Source organism: Taudactylus pleione, unplaced genomic scaffold, assembly GCF_031769625.1.
Source record: "Taudactylus pleione unplaced genomic scaffold, aTauple2 ptg000276l, whole genome shotgun sequence".
Lineage (NCBI taxonomy): Eukaryota > Metazoa > Chordata > Amphibia > Anura > Myobatrachidae > Taudactylus > Taudactylus pleione.
In genome coordinates this window covers 380886-400289 of record NW_028284678.1, presented here as the reverse complement: position 1 = coordinate 400289, position 19404 = coordinate 380886, and the positions used below count along the sequence as shown (strand labels likewise).

The window sequence follows — 19404 nt, the reverse complement described above, 5'->3', positions numbered from 1 at the left end:
TTAACATGACTTTACATGCATTAAAACTTGGTGTAAGGCCATTAAAAAAAAATACCAGTGGGTAGAGATGGGCGGTTTGGTTTTTGAGAAGCAGAACACACCCGAACTTTGGGATTCCTAATCGAACTGGGTCTTCTCGCAATTCAGAACTGGGATTTAAAAAAAACGGATCTTGCGTATTAACTGGATTGCATTTAAGATTACAGGTGCCGTGGGTTGGTCATAATTGACTGGAAGTGACGGTTATTCATGTTAATAATACTATAAGTTCCAAGTTACATGAGTTTAGCTGTGTTTATCCAAATCCAAAACCGGAAAGAACCAAAACACTTGAGATGGTTTTGGCAAAACCAAAACACGGGGTTCGCGCACATCTCTACCAGTCCTTAGAATACTTACATGCCATCTCCTAGGTGCTTGGCCAGCAGAAGACGATGCTGCTTGCAAGCAATGCATATACATCGGCACAAAAGAAAAAACAACGCACACTAACACATCATAAAGCGCTCACCTAATTTCATGCTGTATTTCCTTTTCATACTTCTTCTCCTTCTGCTTTCTGCAGCAGCAAAAGATCAGCAGTCCCAGAAGTATAATGAACAGCAACGTTCCAACGACGGCACCAGCAATAATTCCAGCTGTATTTGGAGCTAGAAAGACAAAGATGTATAAAAGGGATAAGGAACGCTCCGGGTGCAGCATTATGGTTATTTTGCTCGTCTTCGCCACCGGTAAACTTTGCGACTTCGAAGGATCCCCTGCTACAGTACAAGCACTTTCCGGGCCATAGGTCATTTTTACAGCCTTTACTTTACAGTCACCAAACCCTCAAAACTCAAAATCTACTTTACAATGTAAATAGGTCATAAATCACTCGCTTGCCTTCACTGTAGGCAATAAACGCATTTTAGAACTACGTGTTTCTTTTATTAAGCGTGCATGACCAGCAAATTGTTCTATTGCTAAAACATCTCCAGTCTACTACTTACAATTCCAGTATCAAAAAACACAAACACTACACAGTTATGACATAATAAAATACTTACTAGGGATGACGCTGAGGATGACGAAGCACTCATCGGTGCCCACTCTGTTTCGGGAGGTGCATCTGTATGTGCCGCTATACTCCTGAGAAGCATTTTTTACAGACAGCACGCTTCCAGTCGGATCTAAGTGAAGCAAAGTTTAATAACGTCAGTACAGATTGACACATGGGGAGATTGATGAATGCTGTGCGTTAATATCACAGAACGCGGAGTAAGACTCTGTAGAACAAGTTAGCAGTTTGTACCAGATGTTGCGGTTGCTGGAAGCTTTTCAAGCCCACTGATTTTCTGCCAGCTGTATGTAAGAGGCACCGATCCTTCTGTGGAACTACATTTCATGGAAAGGTCTTTCCCAATCTCCTGCTTTCCTTCAATGAAGCACCTTGTCTTTGCCGGCTTAACTGTAAAAATACACATGAACATTATTACCTTCTATTTATGGGGTGCCATTCTGCGGAGCCGTATGTAAGGGTACAAACATACAACAAAGCGCAGAAGTACAAAATCGTACAGACAAGAACAAAACTTTACATACATGATTACATAACTGCGGTGTTCAGATTGCATAAGGGAGAGGGCCCTGCTCGTGAGAGCTTACGATCTAGAAAAGCTATGGATGGACACAAAGAAGGTGAGGAGAGCAAAGTTGGGGAGCGTAGAGGCTGGAGATTAGAGGGACGACTGGTAAGTTTCATTGAAGAAACTAGTTTAAGGGGATGTTTGAAGGCTGGGAGGCTAGTCCTGACTAGGCATGAGGGGGAAGGAGTTTGAATTGGATTCCGAGAGGGACAGGGAGACAGTGCAGTGACTGGCAGAGGGGGCAACAGAGATAGAGTGACGAGAGGACAATGAAGCGGGCAGCAAAGTTTAGACTAGATAGTAGAGCGGTGAAGGGCAGGGAGGTGTAGATTACAATAATGTAGGCATCTTCAAGGGTGAGAAAGGTCCTGAAACTGGAGATATTGCGTAGGTGAAAATGGCAGATTTGGGAGAGGGACTGGATGTGGGATGGGGGGGGGGGTTAGGAGAGAGAGAGTACCATACAGCTGAGGGCAAGGTGATTACTTTGACTTTGGAAGAGTTTTGGGAAGGCATTGCGACATCCAGGAGGAGACAACAGACAGGCAGGTGCAGACACAGAAGAAGTCAGAAGTGGAGATATTAGGGGGAGAGAGGTCAACTGCTCAGCTCCCAGGGAACAAGTGTAGAGAGAGAAAAGCAATGCGCCAAGGACAGACCCATGAATGGGAAGGGGAAGTGGAGGGGAGGCGAGTTTAGAGACAGAGGGGTCAATCCAATTAGGTGTAAATTGCGAGTAGCGAGTTTGCATGAATGCACGCACCCAAGAATTCTCCAATCCAATTAATACCTCTTCACGGTACTCGCAGCCAGAGGTTTGCAAAATGACTGTCAAATGAGATGTGAGAGCAGTGCATGAAAAAATTAGGAGAGGATCCTGGACCCCCCAAAATGTATGACTTCGTTAGCAGGACCGTATAGAGGGCTGTTTGTGGGCATTAGGAAAGTACTGAACGTTTTTAAATGGTGTCAAATGTCTGATTTGTGCTTTTGTTTAAAATGCAAAAAAAAAATTATAAAAAAAAAAAAAAAAAAAAGGAAAATTTTGGTTTAACCTCAAACGAATTAAACGAAAAATGCAAAAAAAGAAGGAATAAAAAAAATTGATTTTTGGGGTACTTTGAAAATTTGTATAAAAATGATTTAAAAAAAATATTTTTCAATTAAAAAAATACTGTAAATTTGTGAATTTGGGGAAATTTGAGGCAATTTTCTTTTTACTCCAAAAAAAATATTATCTAATAATTATTGAACTAATTGGAAACTTCCAATTGCCTAATTATTAGGGGGTGGGTCCAAGAGGTTCAGCACGGTGACCCGACATTTTAACCTTAAAATAAAGCTTTTCCTTTCCATCTCCCACCCTCGGGGAGGTTGCGAATGGAAAAATGCGAATTCACTCTGACTGGTTCAGTGCGAGTTGCTAATTGGATAGCAAAAGATTTCGCTAAGCGAATTTGAAAAGAAAACAGCACCTGGCAATTCGACCCTAATTGGATTGACCCCAGAGAAGGAGGAGGTTAACCAGGAGAGTGGAGTTGTGGAGTTTAAGTGAAGGTTTGGCAGGAGGAAGGCAAGTCGAGAAATACAATAATAAAGAAAAAGTATTCCCACCAATCTAACATGTTTTTCTAATATAAAACACAGATACTTTTCATGCCCCCCTGTACTTAATGGTACAAGCAAGTCTAAAGTACTTGAAAATGTATTGATGGTTGTTGTAAACAGCTGGCAACACTTGTGCAAGCTTCGGTCCCACCACAAAGTCATTCCTGCTGTCAGGCTAGCTGAGCGGCCAGTGGGAAGCTGTATGTGCCAGCCGTATGGAATATCATAGGACTTACGTGACTGTTTCATCCCCTGGTGAAACTGAAGCAAAAGCGGGGGAAGTGCTGCTACAAGAAGGAGTTTTGGTTAAAAAATGTTTTTATTAGATTAGGCAGACTATTGAATTAAAAATGGCCAAGCTTAGAATTTTAAAAATGTGCCTTAACCTAAGTAGCACCTCAATGGGGAACCACTGGTATCCTGTTTAGCAATCCTATAGGGCTGAAAGGTTGACTGTGGAAAACATGATCATTTCTCCATTATAGTCGCAACGTGACGACACGTAACACTTACTAAAGACGGCAAGCGGCAATTTCTTGATTTGGAATCCAGGAAGCTTCTTCACCTTGCATTGATATGTGCGCGTGTCCGACTCCAGCAAGTTAATGATTTCTATAGAGGCGTCACCTTCTCTGGGATCAGGAGCCACAAAATGCACCCGGTCTTTCAGGGGCCCAATGTCCTGATAGACTATGTCTCCATTGAAATTAATGATCTGGATAAAACAAGAACAAAAAGCCATGTTAGGAAGAAAATGGCAGCAGCCATTAAAGCTACCTTCTAGTAATTGCCTTTAAGGGTATTTAAGTTGGTCAGTTTACATATACACCAATCAGCCATAACATTGAAACCATCTGCCTAATATGGGTAGGGCCTCCTCAGGCCACCAAAACAGCTCTGACCATCCAGGCATGGACTCCACAAGACCTCTGAAGGTGCCCTGTGGTATCTGGCAACAAGATGTTTGCAGCAGATACTTCCTGATAAGTTGCCAGGTTTGGCCTCCATGGCTCGGACTTGTTTACCCCCAGATGCTCAATATGACTGAGATCTGGGAATTTTGGAGGCCAAGTCAACACTTTGAACTCTGCCATATTCCCCAAATCATTCCTACAGTGTGGTAGGGTGGATTATACTGCTTTAAAAGGTCACTGCCATCAGGGAATACAGTTGCCATGAAAGGTTGTACTGGATCTGCAACACTGTTTAGGTAGGTCAGTGGTTCCCAAACACCACTATTACAGTCCATGTTTTAAGGATATCCATGCTTGAGCACCTGGTGACTTAATTAGTACCTAAATCAATTTGATTTAACCATCTGTACTCAAGCATGGATATCCTTAAAACATGGACTGTAATGGTGGAGTTTGGCAACCCCTGAGGTAGGCGATACGTGTCAAAGTAACATACACATGAATGCCAGGACCCAAGGTTTCCCAGCAGAGCATTGCGCAGAGCGTCACACTACTTCCGCTGGCTTGCCTTCTTCATTCTGGTGTCATCTCTTTCCCAGGTAAACAATGCACACACATCAGGCCGTCCATAGTGTTCAAGGCTAGGCTGTTCTAGCAGGGCGGTGCACCCTGCCCGATTTTTAAAGGGCAAAATGTGCCCTGTCCTGTTAGCGGCGCCCTTCTAAAACAGCCTGGCCGCTGCCGCGTGAATAGATGCCGTGCGCACAGCATCTATTCACATTAAGGGAGAGCTTGGGGGAAGCCCAGCACCTTCGCAGTTGCTGGGCACGCCCCCATTACTGACGCCGTCGGCTGGGCACACCCACAATATTGACATTGGCGGGGTCGCCACGCCCCCAACAGTGACGTCGGTGGGGCCGTGAACCCTTCACTGTCCAGCCGCACCCCCTTTTCAGGCACACGCGCTACTGCCCCCGCTCCCGTGCTCCCTGCCCGCCCCAAATCCTGGCGGGAACATTAAGCTCACATGATGTAAAAGAAAACATGATTCATCAGACCAGGCCATCATAGCCAGCATTAACTTTTTCAGCAATTTGTGCTACACTTCAGTAACTGTTCTGTGAGATCGGACTAGACAGGGTAGCCTTCACTCCCCACAAGTATTAATGCCCATGACCCTGTCGTCTGTTCTGTATGTACTAACCACCGCATACCGGGAACACTCCACAAGACCTACCACAGTTTTGTAGATGTTCTGACCCAGTCATATAGCCATCACAGTTTGGCCCTTGTCAAAGTTGCTCAGATCCTTACGCTTGCCCATTTTTCCTGCTTCCAACACATCAACTTCATAAAACTGAGTGTTCATTTGCTGCCTAATATATCCCATCGTCTGACAGGTGCCATTGGAGCAAGATAATCAATGTAATTCACTTCAGCTGTCAGTGGTTGTAAATGTAATGGCCGATTGGGGTACAGATTTGTCTTCATACACGGATAGCCCATCTTGGTGCCAAACGTGTATCCTATATACACAAATAAGACTACTGGAAGTGATAAAACCATTTTGCTAGTGTACACAGACCACTGTGATGTGCGACAGAGTCTGAATCTGTACAAAAAGTCGCAGCCTTCCTCATCCCAAGTTCCATTCGGCTTAATCTGCACTTTGTACAGGTGTGCAACAAATTCCTGTGCGCTTAAAGCAGGGGTGGGGAACCTATGTTCTGCCGAGGGCCATTTTGATATATACGTTATCTGCGAGCTCGGTACAGGCCACGCCCCCTCCGTGTGATGTCACACGGGGCAGGTACGCAACCGCTGGTGGTTACAGCAATGCCCAGAGCGTCCTGAGGATGCTCCGGGGAGATGTAAGGGCAGCGGTGTGACCGTCTGAAGCGTCCAGGCGGCACTGCTGCATAGATTCTGGCTGCAGGGTGCCATTCTAGGCACCATGGTAGCCAGATGAGGGTAGCAGAAAAAAGCTCAGAGGGCCCGACAAAATGATTCCGAGGGCCTGAGGTTCCCCATCCCTGGGTTAAAGTCACAGCCCATTGTCTCTAGTACATTACGTGCGGCTAAGTTGCTGATTCTGCAATGCATATTATTCACAAAATTTTAAGAAACATACAGTGCGCTAGTCAAGCCGGGCACTTATGGCGTATAGACGCTAGACAGGTATGAGGACACACCTGTATGTAACATTGCTGTTAGAATAGATGATGAGTGATAAAATGATGTGCAGACAACACAAGGTCAGATACATGTATACATCCTCTAGATATGGTATATAGAGCCTGCTGTTCTAGAAATTGCTCAAGTTAAAAATAAATGAAAAAGTTGCAGTAACCTAATATTTGCTGGATCACGTGACTTTCCCATATTAGGAAATTGAATTGTTAAAAAAAATAAAAATAAGCAGATAAAAAAGGAAAGTGAAGTGAGGACAACAGACTGGGAGAAATGAAGGCCAGGTGCACAAGGCAAGGTAAAATGATTAAAAATACATTTGTGAAAGATAGCTGCAATTATGAAGTGGAGGGAAAGATAGTGTGTGGGACAGTAGATTCCCACAATACTGGTGGAAAATGTAATTGGTAGAAAATAAAGAGGGAACAATATAAATATTGAAAGGGGATTTTTATAAAGATGTTACACAATAGGATCAGCCCAAAATTATAGAAAGCACAAGAGAAGTGGTACTGAGCAGTAATAGCTGCACATGTCAGACACTGCTAACTGTATATACAGTGCATCTGGAAAGTATTCCCAGCGCTTCACTTTTTCCACATTTTGTTATGTTACAGCCTTATTCCAAAATGGAATAAATTAATTTTTGTCCTCAAAATTCTACACACAATACCCCATAATGACAACATGTAATGTTTTTTTTTGGAGATATAAAAAAAAAAACAACCTATGAAATCACATGTACATAAGTATTCACAGCCTTTGCTCAATACTTTGTTGGATGCACCTTTGGCAGCAATTACAGCCTCAAGTCTTTTTGAATATGATGCCACAAGCTTGGCACACCTATCTTTGGGCAGTTTCGCCCATTCCTCTTTGCAGCACCTCTCAAGCTCCATCAGGTAGGATGGGAAGCGTCGGTGCACAGCCATTTTCAGATCTCTCCAGAGATGTTCAATTGTATTCAAGTCTGGGCTCTGGCTGGGCCACTCAAGGACATTCACAGTGTCCTGAAGCCACTCCTTTGATATGTTGGCTGTGTGCTTAGGGTCGTTGTCCTGCTGAAAGATGAACCGTCGCCCCAGTCTGAGGTCAAGAGCGCTCTGGAGCAGGTTTTCATCCAGCATGTCTCTGTACATTGCTGCATTCATCTTTCCCTCTATCCTGACTAGTCTCCCAGTTCCTGCCGCTGACAAACATCCCCACAGCATGATGCTGCCACCACCATGCTTCACTGTAGGGATGGTATTGGCCTGGTGATGAGCGGTGCCTGGTTTCCTCCAAAAATAACTCCTGGCATTCACGCCAAAGAGTTCAATCTTTGACTCATCAGACCAGAGAATTTTGTTTCTCATGGTCTGAGTCTCCTTCAGGTGCATTTTGGTAAACTCCAGGCGGGGTGCCATGTGCTTTTTACTAAAAGAGTGGCTTCCGTCTGGCCACTCTACCATACCGGCCTGATTGGTAGATTGCTGCAGAGACGGTTGTCCTTCTGGAAGGTTCTCCTCTCTCCACAGAGGAATGCTGTAGCTCTGACAGAGTGACTATCAGGTTCTTGGTTACCTCCCTGATTAAGGCCCTCCTCCCCCGTTCGCTCAGTTTAGATGGCCAGCCAACTCTAGGAAGAGTCCTGATGGTTCCGAACTTCTTCCATTTACGGATGATGGAAGCCACTGTGCTCATTGGGACCTTCAAAGCAGCAGATATTTTTCTGTACCCTTCCCCAGATTTGTGCCTCGAGACAATCCTTTCTCAGAGGTCTACAGACAATTCCTTGGACTTCATGTTTGGTTTGTGCTCTGACATGCACTGTCAAGTGTGGGACCTTATATAGACAGGTCTATGCCTTTCAAAATCATGTCAAACAACTGAATTTACCACAGGTGGACTCCAATTAAACTGTAGCAACATCTCAAGGAAGATCAGTGGAAACAGGATGCACCTGAGCTCAATTTTGAGCTTCATGGCAAAGGCTGTGAATACTTATGTACATGTAATTTCTTAGGTTTTTTTGTTTTTTTTTAATTATAATTTGCAAAAAAAAAAAAAAACTTTTTACACGTTGTCATTATGGGGTATTGTGTGTAGAATTTTGAGGACAAAAATGAATTTATTCCATTTTGAAGTAAGGCTGTAACATAACAAAATGTGGAAAAAGTGAAGCGCTGTGAATACTTTCCGGATGCACTGTAGAACAAGAGAAGTGGCACTGAGCAGAAATAGCTGCATATCACAGTTGCATTAATTGTATACAGAACAAGAGAATTGTTAACAGCTGCACGTCAGTTACTGATAACTGCAAAAAAGTAGTAACAGCAGAACATGTCAGTCACTTAAAACTACAGATGATACATACATCTATCCTCCGTGCGCTAAAAGTCACGTTATACAACGCATGAGCGCCGTGCGACTCTGTAGCACCTAGCGACTTTTCGTGCAACTATTTCCCTTCAAATGTGTCCTCTTTGCAAAGTGACTGTGAATAAGACACACAGGCAGCTTCTGTGGAATAAAATGATATGCGGCATGCCTATATTGTGTGTGTGACTGTGGGCGTAATGCTACGTTACAGTGTCAGCGGCTGTCACTGTGTTGTAGCATTTCGCATGCAGATACAGCCGCAGTCACACACAGATTATAGGCATGCCGCATATTTTAATCAGTGTAAGCTGCATGTGCATACGCGCAAGGAGGCTAGATGTATATGGACACAACTGTATACAGAACAAAAGAAGTGGTACTGAGCAGCATTAGCTACTGATAACAGCATACAGAACAAAAGTGGAACTAAGCAGTAACAGCCGCACATACACTGATAAGTGCCTACAGAACAAGAGAAGTGGCACTGAGCAGTAATATCTGCACATGTCATAGTTGCTGAAATTTGTATACAGAACAAAGAAGTGATAACAGCTGCACGTCAGGTACTGATCACTGCAAAAGAGAAATTGTACTGAGCAGTAATAGCTGCACATGGCAATTACTGATGACCGGAAACGGAACAAGAAGTGTTACTGAGCAGTAATAGCTGCACATCAGTTACTGATGACCGGAAACGGAACAAGAGAAGAGGTACTGAGCAGTAATAGCGACACGTCGTAGTTACTGGTGACTGCATACAGAAAAAGAGAAGTGGTACTGAGCAGTAATAGCGACACGTCGTAGTTACTGGTGACTGCATACAGAAAAAGAGAAGTGGTACTGGGCAGTAACAGCTGTATATGTCAGTTACTAATTACTATACAGAACACGAAAAGTGGTATGGAGCACAAATTAGCTGCACATGCCATAGTTACTAATAACAGGATACAGAACAAAAGAAGTGGTACTGAGCAGTAATAGCTGATAACTGCATACAGAACAAGATAAGTTGTACCGGGCAGTAACAGCAGCTCATGTCATTGTTACTGGTAGGATACAGAACAGGAGAAGTGGTATCCCCAGAAAAAGAACAAATGCTAATAACCGCATAAGGAAGGAGATGATATTAGCTTAGTCGTTTACAGGCAGGGTAAGTGAGCACAATTTAGCTTTCAGACATTTGTTTTCCAATTTAAAAATTCACAAAGCTTAGATAAAAAGTTTAATAGATATTAAAAATAAAGACTTGTTACAATGCTTCACCAAGTGGCAATTCTTGGGGTACAAATGATCTGCAAGGTTCCAAAGTGCATGCAGGAAAAAGTTTATCCATCCCAATGATGCGGCCTGACTAAAGTGCAGTGATGCTGAATACCGAACGTTACACGTCACAGAGAAGAGAAAGAGATAGAGAACAAAGATAACCCTACAGCTCTGCTATGTACGCTCAATTCATTTAGAAGTGTTACACGTCACAGAGAAGAGAAAGAGATAGGTAACAGATAACCCTACAGCTCTGCTATGTACGCTCATTTCATTTAGAAGTGTTACACGTCACAGAGAAGAGAAAGAGATAGGTAACAGAGATAACCCTACAGCTCTGCTATGTACGCTCATGTCATTTAGAAGTGTTACACGTCACAGAGAAGAGGAAGAGATAGAGAACAGAGATAACCCTACAGCTGATAAGGAATAACACACCTACAGCTCTATAGACATTTGAGACCTCTCTAGAATCACGCTGCCTCCAGTCATGGGCTTATTGTGGTCACAGAAGTTCATGGTAACATGTAATGTCCTTATAATCTAATTGTAGGGGTGCATTATTAGCATCACATTTGTATTATAAACAATGGCTGTACAGAAATGAGAACTAGGTGTAATAGTGGTAACGTGCCTCTGTATGGTCAGAGACCGTGCATGGATCCATCGTCTTTGCAGTGGATACCTGGGTGACATAACCATCAGATGCAGGATAAGACCACACATTTCACAGAACGTTGTACATACCATCTGATCTGCTTTCTGGGCATCAGCTGCCACTAAAAACCATTCAATATCCAACGTTCCTGTGTCCTCCGGTCCGATTTTAAACTTGCAATCCAGGGTAATTTTTCCACCTTGAATTCCTTCAAACTTAATATCAGAGGGAAGGAATTCCAGAGCCTTAGAAGAAGCTGGAAAGATAAATAAAATTGAGTATAAGCAATATAAAACACAGATAGTTTACAGCAGAGGTTCCCAAACATGGTCCTCAAGGCTCCCCAACAGTTCAGGTTTTAGCGATATCCATGGTTGAGCACAGGTGGCTTAATTAGTACCTCAATCAATTTGAATTAACCACCTGTGCTTAACCATGGATCCCTCTAAAACCTGAACTGTTGGGGAGCCTTGAGGACCTTGTTTGGGAACCTCTGGTTTACATGCAAACCAAACACGTGTACATATATGATGTTTTCCCCACAAATATGGCCAAAGTCATATGGTCTGAACGTGATCCCTAAAGTATGGCACCTTTATAGGCTCGATCCGAGGTGCATTTGGGAATGACATTACAGTTAGGCCCGATCAGCAAGACAATTGAATTGCTCCGTTGGGCACCCATTATTCCTCCCATATAACACTGCACAACAATGAAAATGTCTCCGATGTGAAAATAGTTACTTCTAATTGATTTCAGCATGCAAAGAATGAATATGACATTTAAAACTCTCAGTTAGCTCTGAGTTCCGAGATATAGCCCATTTATGACGATGTAGGGGTATTCCTAGTGAAGTGGGCAGAATGGAGAGAATCTTACCGGCAATCTGCGTTCCGCGCAGAGGGGGCGGTGCCTAATGACCCAATTAAATTAATCAGTTATTTGTCCCCTCCTCTATTCAAATATATGCGATTCCCCACACAAGATAACTGTGGTGCACTGAGTGACAAGCATAGTGAGCGATTCCACCAAGACATTTCAGCAATGGAACAAAGATATCAGGGTAGGTGATCACTACTGCTGGACAGTGACAAGAGATGCCCCAGAAGGAGTACAAGCGACAAGCAAAGAGAAAGCACCCCCATGAATAGGCCACTATATTAGATAGTACTTTCCTATGCTGTATGTTTGTTTCGTATGCTGTATGTTTGTTTCCTATGCTGTATGTTTGTATCGTATGCTGTATGTTTGTTTAGTTTTGTGTTCTTATTTGTGATTGATTGAATTAAAACAACTGTTATTTATTTTCTATCAAGAAAATATCAGATTTTAAAATAGCTTTACACTATGACTATATTACTAATGTACATACAGTATAGTGCAAGTAGTGTAGCTCAAAAAAACAAGAGATATGGTAAGAACTTACCTTTGTTATCTCTGTTTCTACGAAGTCCATAGGGTCCACAGGGTGACCTTGGGGTATAGCTGGATCCTGGATCCTCGGGCACCACGGAGTTAAAGCTTTTAGCTGCTCCCAGGATGCACTTGGGTCCAACCTCCCCTATACCCCGCCCCCGAGCCACAGGCACCTCAGTTGGTAAGCAGCCCAGGCCGGAGGAGGAGACGAAACAGAGAGAAGGAAGACTGGAACACACAAGAACCATACTCACAGAAATGGGAGACGGAAAACCGGTGACCAGTCACAGAGCCCTTATGAAGCCAGGTGCGTCAGGGCGGGTGCCCTGTGGACCCTATGGACTTCGTAGAAACAGAGATAACAAAGGTAAGTTCTTACCATATCTCTTGTTTTCTACTTCAGGGTCCATAGGGGTCCACAGGGTGACCTTGGGGATGTCCCAAAGCAGTCCAACTAAGGGCGGGGACGCTCCTGTGCTGATAGGAGAACCCGGCGCCCAAAGGATGCATCCTGAGAGGCAAAGGTGTCAAACGCATAGAACCTCAAAAAGGTCTGAATGGAAGACCAGGTGGCCGCCTTACAGAGCTGAACAGCAGAGGCGCCACGGCTAGCAGCCCAAGAAGGGCCCACGGACCGAGTGGAATGAGCCTTAACAGAGGCTGGAACAGCTAAACCCTCCTGCATATAAGCCTCAATAATAACAGAACGAAGCCAACGGGCTAGAGTCTGTTTGTTGGCAGGCCAACCCCTCTTGTGAAAACCAAAGAGGATAAACAAAGAATCCGACTTCCTCACAGAACTAGTCCGGTCCACATAAACCTGGAGTGCCCTTACAACGTCTAAGGAAGTCTCCCCAGCCGAAAGATCAGGTGACTGAAAGGCTGGTACAACAATTTCCTGATTAATGTGGAACCTGGAAACCACCTTAGGCAGGAAATCAGGACGAGTGCGAAGCACCGCTCTGTCCTGATGAAAAATCAGAAAAGGGGGACGACAAGAAAGCGCCCCCAAATCTGAAACCCTCCTGGCAGAAGCAATTGCCAAGAGGAAAACAGTTTTAAAAGTTAGCCACTTGAGCTCCACTGACTCCAAGGGCTCAAAAGGAGGACCCTGTAAGGCCCTAAGAACCACCGCCAAATCCCACGGGGCCACAGGTGGCACAAAGGGAGGCTGGATTCTCAAAACACCCTGGAAAAAGGTGTGTACGTCCGGCATAGCAGCGATCCTGCGCTGGAACCACACCGACAGACCAGACACGTGTACCTTCAGTGAAGAAAGACGTAATCCTAAGTCCAAACCGGACTGAAGGAAAGCCAGAATACGCGAAACTCGGAACACCTGGGGATCATAGTTTCTGGCCTCGCACCACTGAAAGTAAGTGTGCCACACTCTGTGATAGATCCTCGCGGAAGTAGGCTTGCGCGCCCTCAGCATGGTGGTAATAACGGAGCTAGAAAAGCCCCGAGACCTCAGGACGGCTGTCTCAAGAGCCACGCCGTCAAAGATAGTCGACCCAGATCCGGGTGAAGACAGGGCCCCTGAGACAACAGGTCCCGCCGTTGAGGTAGGAGGTACGGAGCGTCGATGGACAGGCTCCGCAGATCGGAGTACCACGGCCTTCTGGGCCACGCTGGGGCCACCAGGATCAGTGTGCCTCCGTCCTGTTTGAACTTGCGCAGGACCCGAGGCAGCAGAGATATCGGAGGGAACAAGTAAGCCAGTTGAAACAGCCATTTCACCGACAGCGCGTCTATCAGACTTGCGCCTGCGTCCCTTGTCCTTGACCCGTACACAGGCAGCTTGTGATTGTAACGGGACGCCATCAGGTCCAGCTCTGGCAGCCCCCACTTGTCCACGAGTAGTTGGAATACCTCTGGATGAAGCGACCATTCCCCGGGATGCACATCGTAACGGCTGAGGAAGTCTGCCTCCCAATTGAGGACTCCTGGGATGAAAACTGCCGAGAGAGCTGGAAGATAGCGCTCCGCCCAAGCCAGGACGCGGGACACCTCCGACATCGCAGCTCGACTGCGAGTCCCTCCCTGGTGATTGATGTACGCCACCGTGGTGGCGTTGTCTGACTGCACCTGAACGGCCCTTCCGTGAAGAGCGGTGCCGGACGACTGCAGGGCTCTGTATACTGCCCGCAGTTCCAGGATGTTGATGGGAAGAATCGCTTCCTCCGCCGACCAACGACCCTGAAGTGACAAGGAGCCTGTCACCGCCCCCCAACCCCGGAGACTGGCATCTGTCGTGAGCAGAACCCATTCCGGGATCCAAAAGGGGCGCCCCTCCAGGAGATGCGCTGTCTGCAGCCACCAGGCTAGGGACAGACGCACCTCCGAGGACAACACCAGCATCTGAGAGCGGATCCTGTGTGGCAATCCGTTCCATTCTGAAAGAATCAGCCCCTGCAGGGGCCTGGAATGGAACTGGGCAAACTCCACCATGTCGAATGCCGACACCATGGACCCCAAAACTCTCATCGCTGAGTGCACCGACACTCTGCCACTGCTCAGACAACTGTGAATCCGCAGCTGTAAGGAGGAGACCTTCTCTGGAGTCAGAAAAATCCGTTGCTGACGAGAGTCCAGCAGGGCCCCCAAATGAACCATCCGTTGTGATGGGATGAGGGAGGATTTCTTCCAGTTGATCAACCAGCCGTGCGCCTGTAGACAAGCGACCGTCAGGTGGAGATGCTGGATCAGTACCTCCGGGGAGCTTGCCAGCAAGAGGAGGTCGTCTAGATACGGTAGCAACCGTATCCCCTGGCTCCGAAGGTGAGCCGCCATGACCGCCATCACCTTGGTAAATACCCTTGGTGCCGTGGAGAGACCAAAGGGTAGAGCCCTGAATTGGTAGTGGTTGTGGAGAATAGCAAACCGCAGAAACCTTTGGTGCGATGTTGCTATAGGCACATGGAGGTAGGCGTCCTGGATATCCAGGGAGACCATATAATCCCCCGGTTCCATCGCCAGTATGATGGAACGCAAAGTTTCCATCCTGAATTTGGGAACCCTGAGAAACCTGTTCAGGGACTTCAAATTGAGGATGGGGCGATGAGAGCCATTGGGTTTCTGCACCAGAAACAGCGTAGAGTAATACCCCATCCCACGTTGAGACTGTGGTACGGGTATAATGACCCCCGCCGTCAGCAAGGCCTCTATGGCTTCCTGAACCTGCAAGGCCTTGGTTTTGTCCTGAGAAGGACTTGTGCAAAAAAACTGGCAAGGCGGCCTGTGCCGAAAAGACAGGGCGTACCCCTGGGAGACCACTTCTCGCACCCAGGCATCCGTGGTGGTATTGTGCCAGCACTGGGCGAATTGAAGAAGTCGGCCTCCCACTCTGGGGTCCCCCAGAGGGAGGCCCGTCCCATCACGCAGAAGGCTTATCTTCTGGCTTGGAAGAAGGGCGCCTAGCACTCCAGGCTTGCTTCTTTGGCTTTGTGGCGGTCTTGGGTGCGGACTGCCTCGGGAAGGACTGACCCTTTGCCTTGCCCTGAACCCGAAAGGAACGAAACGCCGAGCTCCGGACCTTAGCAGGTGTAGTAGCTGAAGGGAGGAAGGCTGACTTGGATTTTGCCAGGGTATCTACTATTTTGTCCAGGTCCGGACCAAATAGTAATTCCCCATTAAAAGGTAAGGCCTCCAAGCCTTTCTTTGAATCCGCGTCTGCTCTCCAAGACCGCAACCACAAGGATCTACGAGCAGACACTGCTGCCGCCGAAACCCTAGAGGTCAACAGGCTAGCATCCAAAGATGCTTCTCCAATGTAGGAGGCGGCATCTCTCATCTGTCCTAACAACGCCCCCTGGACGTCCGGAGATTCATCCGTAAACGTGTCCTCCAAGGCGTTGGCCCACCCCTCAATGGCCTTGGCCACCCAGGAGATGGCCATGGACGGCCGGGCTACAGCCCCTGAGAGAGAATAAATAGACTTTAGACAAGTCTCCACCTTCCTGTCCGTAGGATCCTTCAGCGAGGATATAGACGGCAATGGCAAAGTAGCACTCCTGATGAGGCGTGTTACATGGGAATCGACTGCAGGCGGAGTTTCCCATTTCTTACAATGCGCTTCCGGGAATGGATAATTGGACGCCAAGCGTTTCTGTGGCAGGAAACGCTTACTGGGCGTCTGCCAGGCCACCGCCATGTGATCAGTCAACTGATCAGACAAGGGGAACGCTGTAGAAGTAACCTTAGCTTTTTTAAAACTAGGATACCTTGACTTGGGAGCGGGTGCCTCATCCTCAATCAGAAGAATAGCCCGCACCGCCTTAACCAGAGCCCGCACATTGATGGAAGACTTAGTGTCTACCTCATGGACTGAGGCATCTGAGGCTGAGTCATCCTGTACCTCACCATCATCCGAGAACCCCTCAGAATCCGAAAGATGCGCAGCCTGTGCCATGACTGAGCGTTTAGACGCCCTGGAGGGCACGTCACTGCGCAACATCGACTGAAAAGCCGAAGATGCTGCCGCCAAATCTTGGACAGTGTGGGAAAGCGCATCTACCCAGGGTGGAGGAGCTGTCACAGGAGCCTGAAACGGCACCACAGCCGGCTGTGCCACAGGGGTGGACTGAATATACATTGGCAACCCCGCATAGGGACCAACAGGCTGAGACCCCGGGGGAGTCTGCAATAATTGTGGGACACCCGGGGAATGGGGGATGGCAGGCTGGGGCAACGCCCTAGTAGGGGCGGCAGTCGGGACCGACAGACGGTCCGCGATGGACACCAGCACCTGGGAAAACATCGCCCATGGTGGCTCCTGCGAAATGGGAGGTTTAGACGTACCAGGGACCGCCTGGCACCGTCCGCACAGGCCGTCCTGTGACAAATCCTCCCTATCCACTCCTGCAGAACAGCGCCTGCAGGAGAACAATGCTGGAGCCCCGGAGTGCTCAATCTCCTCCTCAGACATGACTTAGGAAGAAAACGTGCGCACTCACCAGTGTGCTGAACAACAGCCCACAATATGGTACTGTGTAGCACACAACTGTATGTGACGGACCTCACAAATACGTGATCTATATAGGTGAGGTCAGTAGAAACACCCTTCCCCCGCACACCTGTAGGGCTTGTAGGAGAAGGAAAGGGATAGGTACAGGCTGACAGTAAGTAGAAAAAAGACACAGACAGGCAGCACTAGCAAAAGTCACATACCATGCAGGAAGATATACTCACTGCACCTTTCCACTACAATCAACCTCCCAGATTCAGTGTCTGGGAGGGCTATAGTGCTGTGTACACTGTCCTTCTGCAGGGGAGAGGTACACAGGGGGACCGGTCCGCGTGCTCCCTGAGAGTATCCACGCTGCCAGTAAGAAAATGGCCGCTGGAGACCTCAGAGGAGGAGTGGCCGAGTATCTGCAGCTCAGCGACGCCAGACTCCGAGCTGAAAGGCGCGCTGAGCTGAGGGGAGGAGCCGCTAGACAGGGAAGGCTTCCTCCCCTGGCTAGCATATTAACCCCCGGGTTGCCGGCATCCCGCTTGCCGCGATATTAACCCTGGTGGTCTAGTGGTCTGGCGGGGTATGCCTCCGCTGGAGGGGGGGCCCGCCGCCACCGCTAGCGCCCCCGGTCTGTCCCCTAGACCGGGGGCATGGGACTGCATTTACAAGGAACCCGCGCACCGCCGCTAATCAGCGGTGCGCGGCTTACCTGATCTCCCCGGCGTCTTCCGGCAGCAGTCCCGGGGGAAGCCAGAGTCCGGCTAGTACAGACTCTGGCTTCCCCCGCCGCGATCCCCAGTTCAGTGCTGGCGTCGCGGCGCCAGCAGGGAGAAGGAGCGGCAGCGTGGGCGTCTGTACAGACAGCCCAGCGCTGCTGCTCTAGAGAAAAAACTAATAGTAAAAAATAAATAAATTTAACTAAGTTCAATAAAAAAATTAAAAGCTTTAGGGGGCTGCTCCTGCAGCCCACCCCGCAGGGTGACCCGACTCCGGCCGGGCACCATCTAAAACTGAGGTGCCTGTGGCTCGGGGGTGGGGTATAGGGGAGGTTGGACCCAAGTGCATCCTGGGAGCAGCTAAAAGCTTTAACTCCGTGGTGCCCGAGGATCCAGGATCCAGCTATACCCCAAGGTCACCCTGTGGACCCCTATGGACCCTGAAGTAGAAATAGAGCTAGTAAAAACATTCTGAAATCATTTTAGTTTTTCTTGACCTCAAATTAGTAATGTATGACTATTTTTTAGAAAGGAAACAAATTAAAAGTATTAATTTGTTGTACAGTGTAATCTATTTATTCATTGCGAGAGCTCTAATTTGAACTATGGGCCTGATTCAGAGCCGGACGCTCTGAATCAGGGCCGGCCCTCTGGTTTTGCAGAACGGCCTCCTGGCCGCTCGCATAGATGTGGGTGACCACCCACAGCTATAGCGAGCGGCCATGATGATGGTCGCGATGGTCAAGACCATCGGGCTTGCGACGAGACCCTTGTGGTAGGGTCTCGTTGCCGCAAGCCCAAGAGTGCTTTCGGCTCAAACAAACAGAGCCGAAAGCACTCCCACTGACATTACTTGTGATGTCAGTGGGGCCGGCCCCAAACAGTAGGCGTTCCCATGGGAACGCCTCCGTCTGGCCAGCCACGCCCCCGACCCACCCACCAAAGGGGGCGTGCTGTCACTCAACATCGACAGCACGCCCCCTTTGGTGCGAGACCCGGAGCGACGGCATACCGCTCGCGAGTGGGTCTGAATCAGGCCCTATGTTTCCAGATTCACTTTACTGTAAGCCCCAGTTGTAATCAGGACACAAATTTAGAGGTGATGTTACTGGTACTGAAAGTGTTGACAAATAGTGAAGGATAAAATAAAGTTATTATTATGCGTAGAATAATGAAGATATATATATTAGCAGTACTTTTTATATGCACAGTTTTAATGTGTCACCAAAACAGGAAACATTCATTTATACTGACTGAGCATTATATAAAAATAAAGTAAAAACACCAAATTGTAATAGCACATTCTGTCCCTGAAACACCAACCATTCTCCACGGAATGGCACATTATTATTATTGTTTATTTATATAGCACCAATTATATTACCTAGAGAATATCTATTACATAGAGATATACACAATATAATTGTGCTTATTAGAGGGGAATGCACATACAAGAACAGGATATCAGCAAACGTAGGGATTTGCAATTCCCTCCTGATAGGACTGCTGGCATACTCTCTCCCCCTGACCCGGTCATGCCCCCGACTCACTGATATAAGACTGGGATCCATATTTTATCAGGCTGTTGTAGTACAAGAATATTTGCATTAAACAAATAGGGATTATGTTTACATAGACCATTCAAATGAATGGAGCCAGGTTACTCTTACACTCAGAAGAAAGGAGCGGTCCTACA

The 19404-nt window shown here is 47.2% G+C and overlaps 1 protein-coding gene across 2 annotated transcripts in view; it reads right to left on the bottom strand.

Annotated features, from left to right (window-relative positions):
* Nucleotides 1-19404, bottom strand: part of CXADR (CXADR cell adhesion molecule) — a 73325-nt gene that overhangs the window by 23604 nt on the left and 30317 nt on the right. For both annotated transcript variants that reach the window (XM_088481627.1, XM_088481626.1), the window contains exons 2-6: nucleotides 10709-10875; nucleotides 3747-3948; nucleotides 1292-1447; nucleotides 1047-1169; nucleotides 512-650 (exon numbers count right to left, since the gene is read on the bottom strand). In XM_088481627.1, coding sequence (XP_088337753.1) covers nucleotides 512-650; nucleotides 1047-1169; nucleotides 1292-1447; nucleotides 3747-3948; nucleotides 10709-10875 — 787 coding nt within the window. The remainder of the gene's footprint in view (nucleotides 1-511; nucleotides 651-1046; nucleotides 1170-1291; nucleotides 1448-3746; nucleotides 3949-10708; nucleotides 10876-19404) is intronic.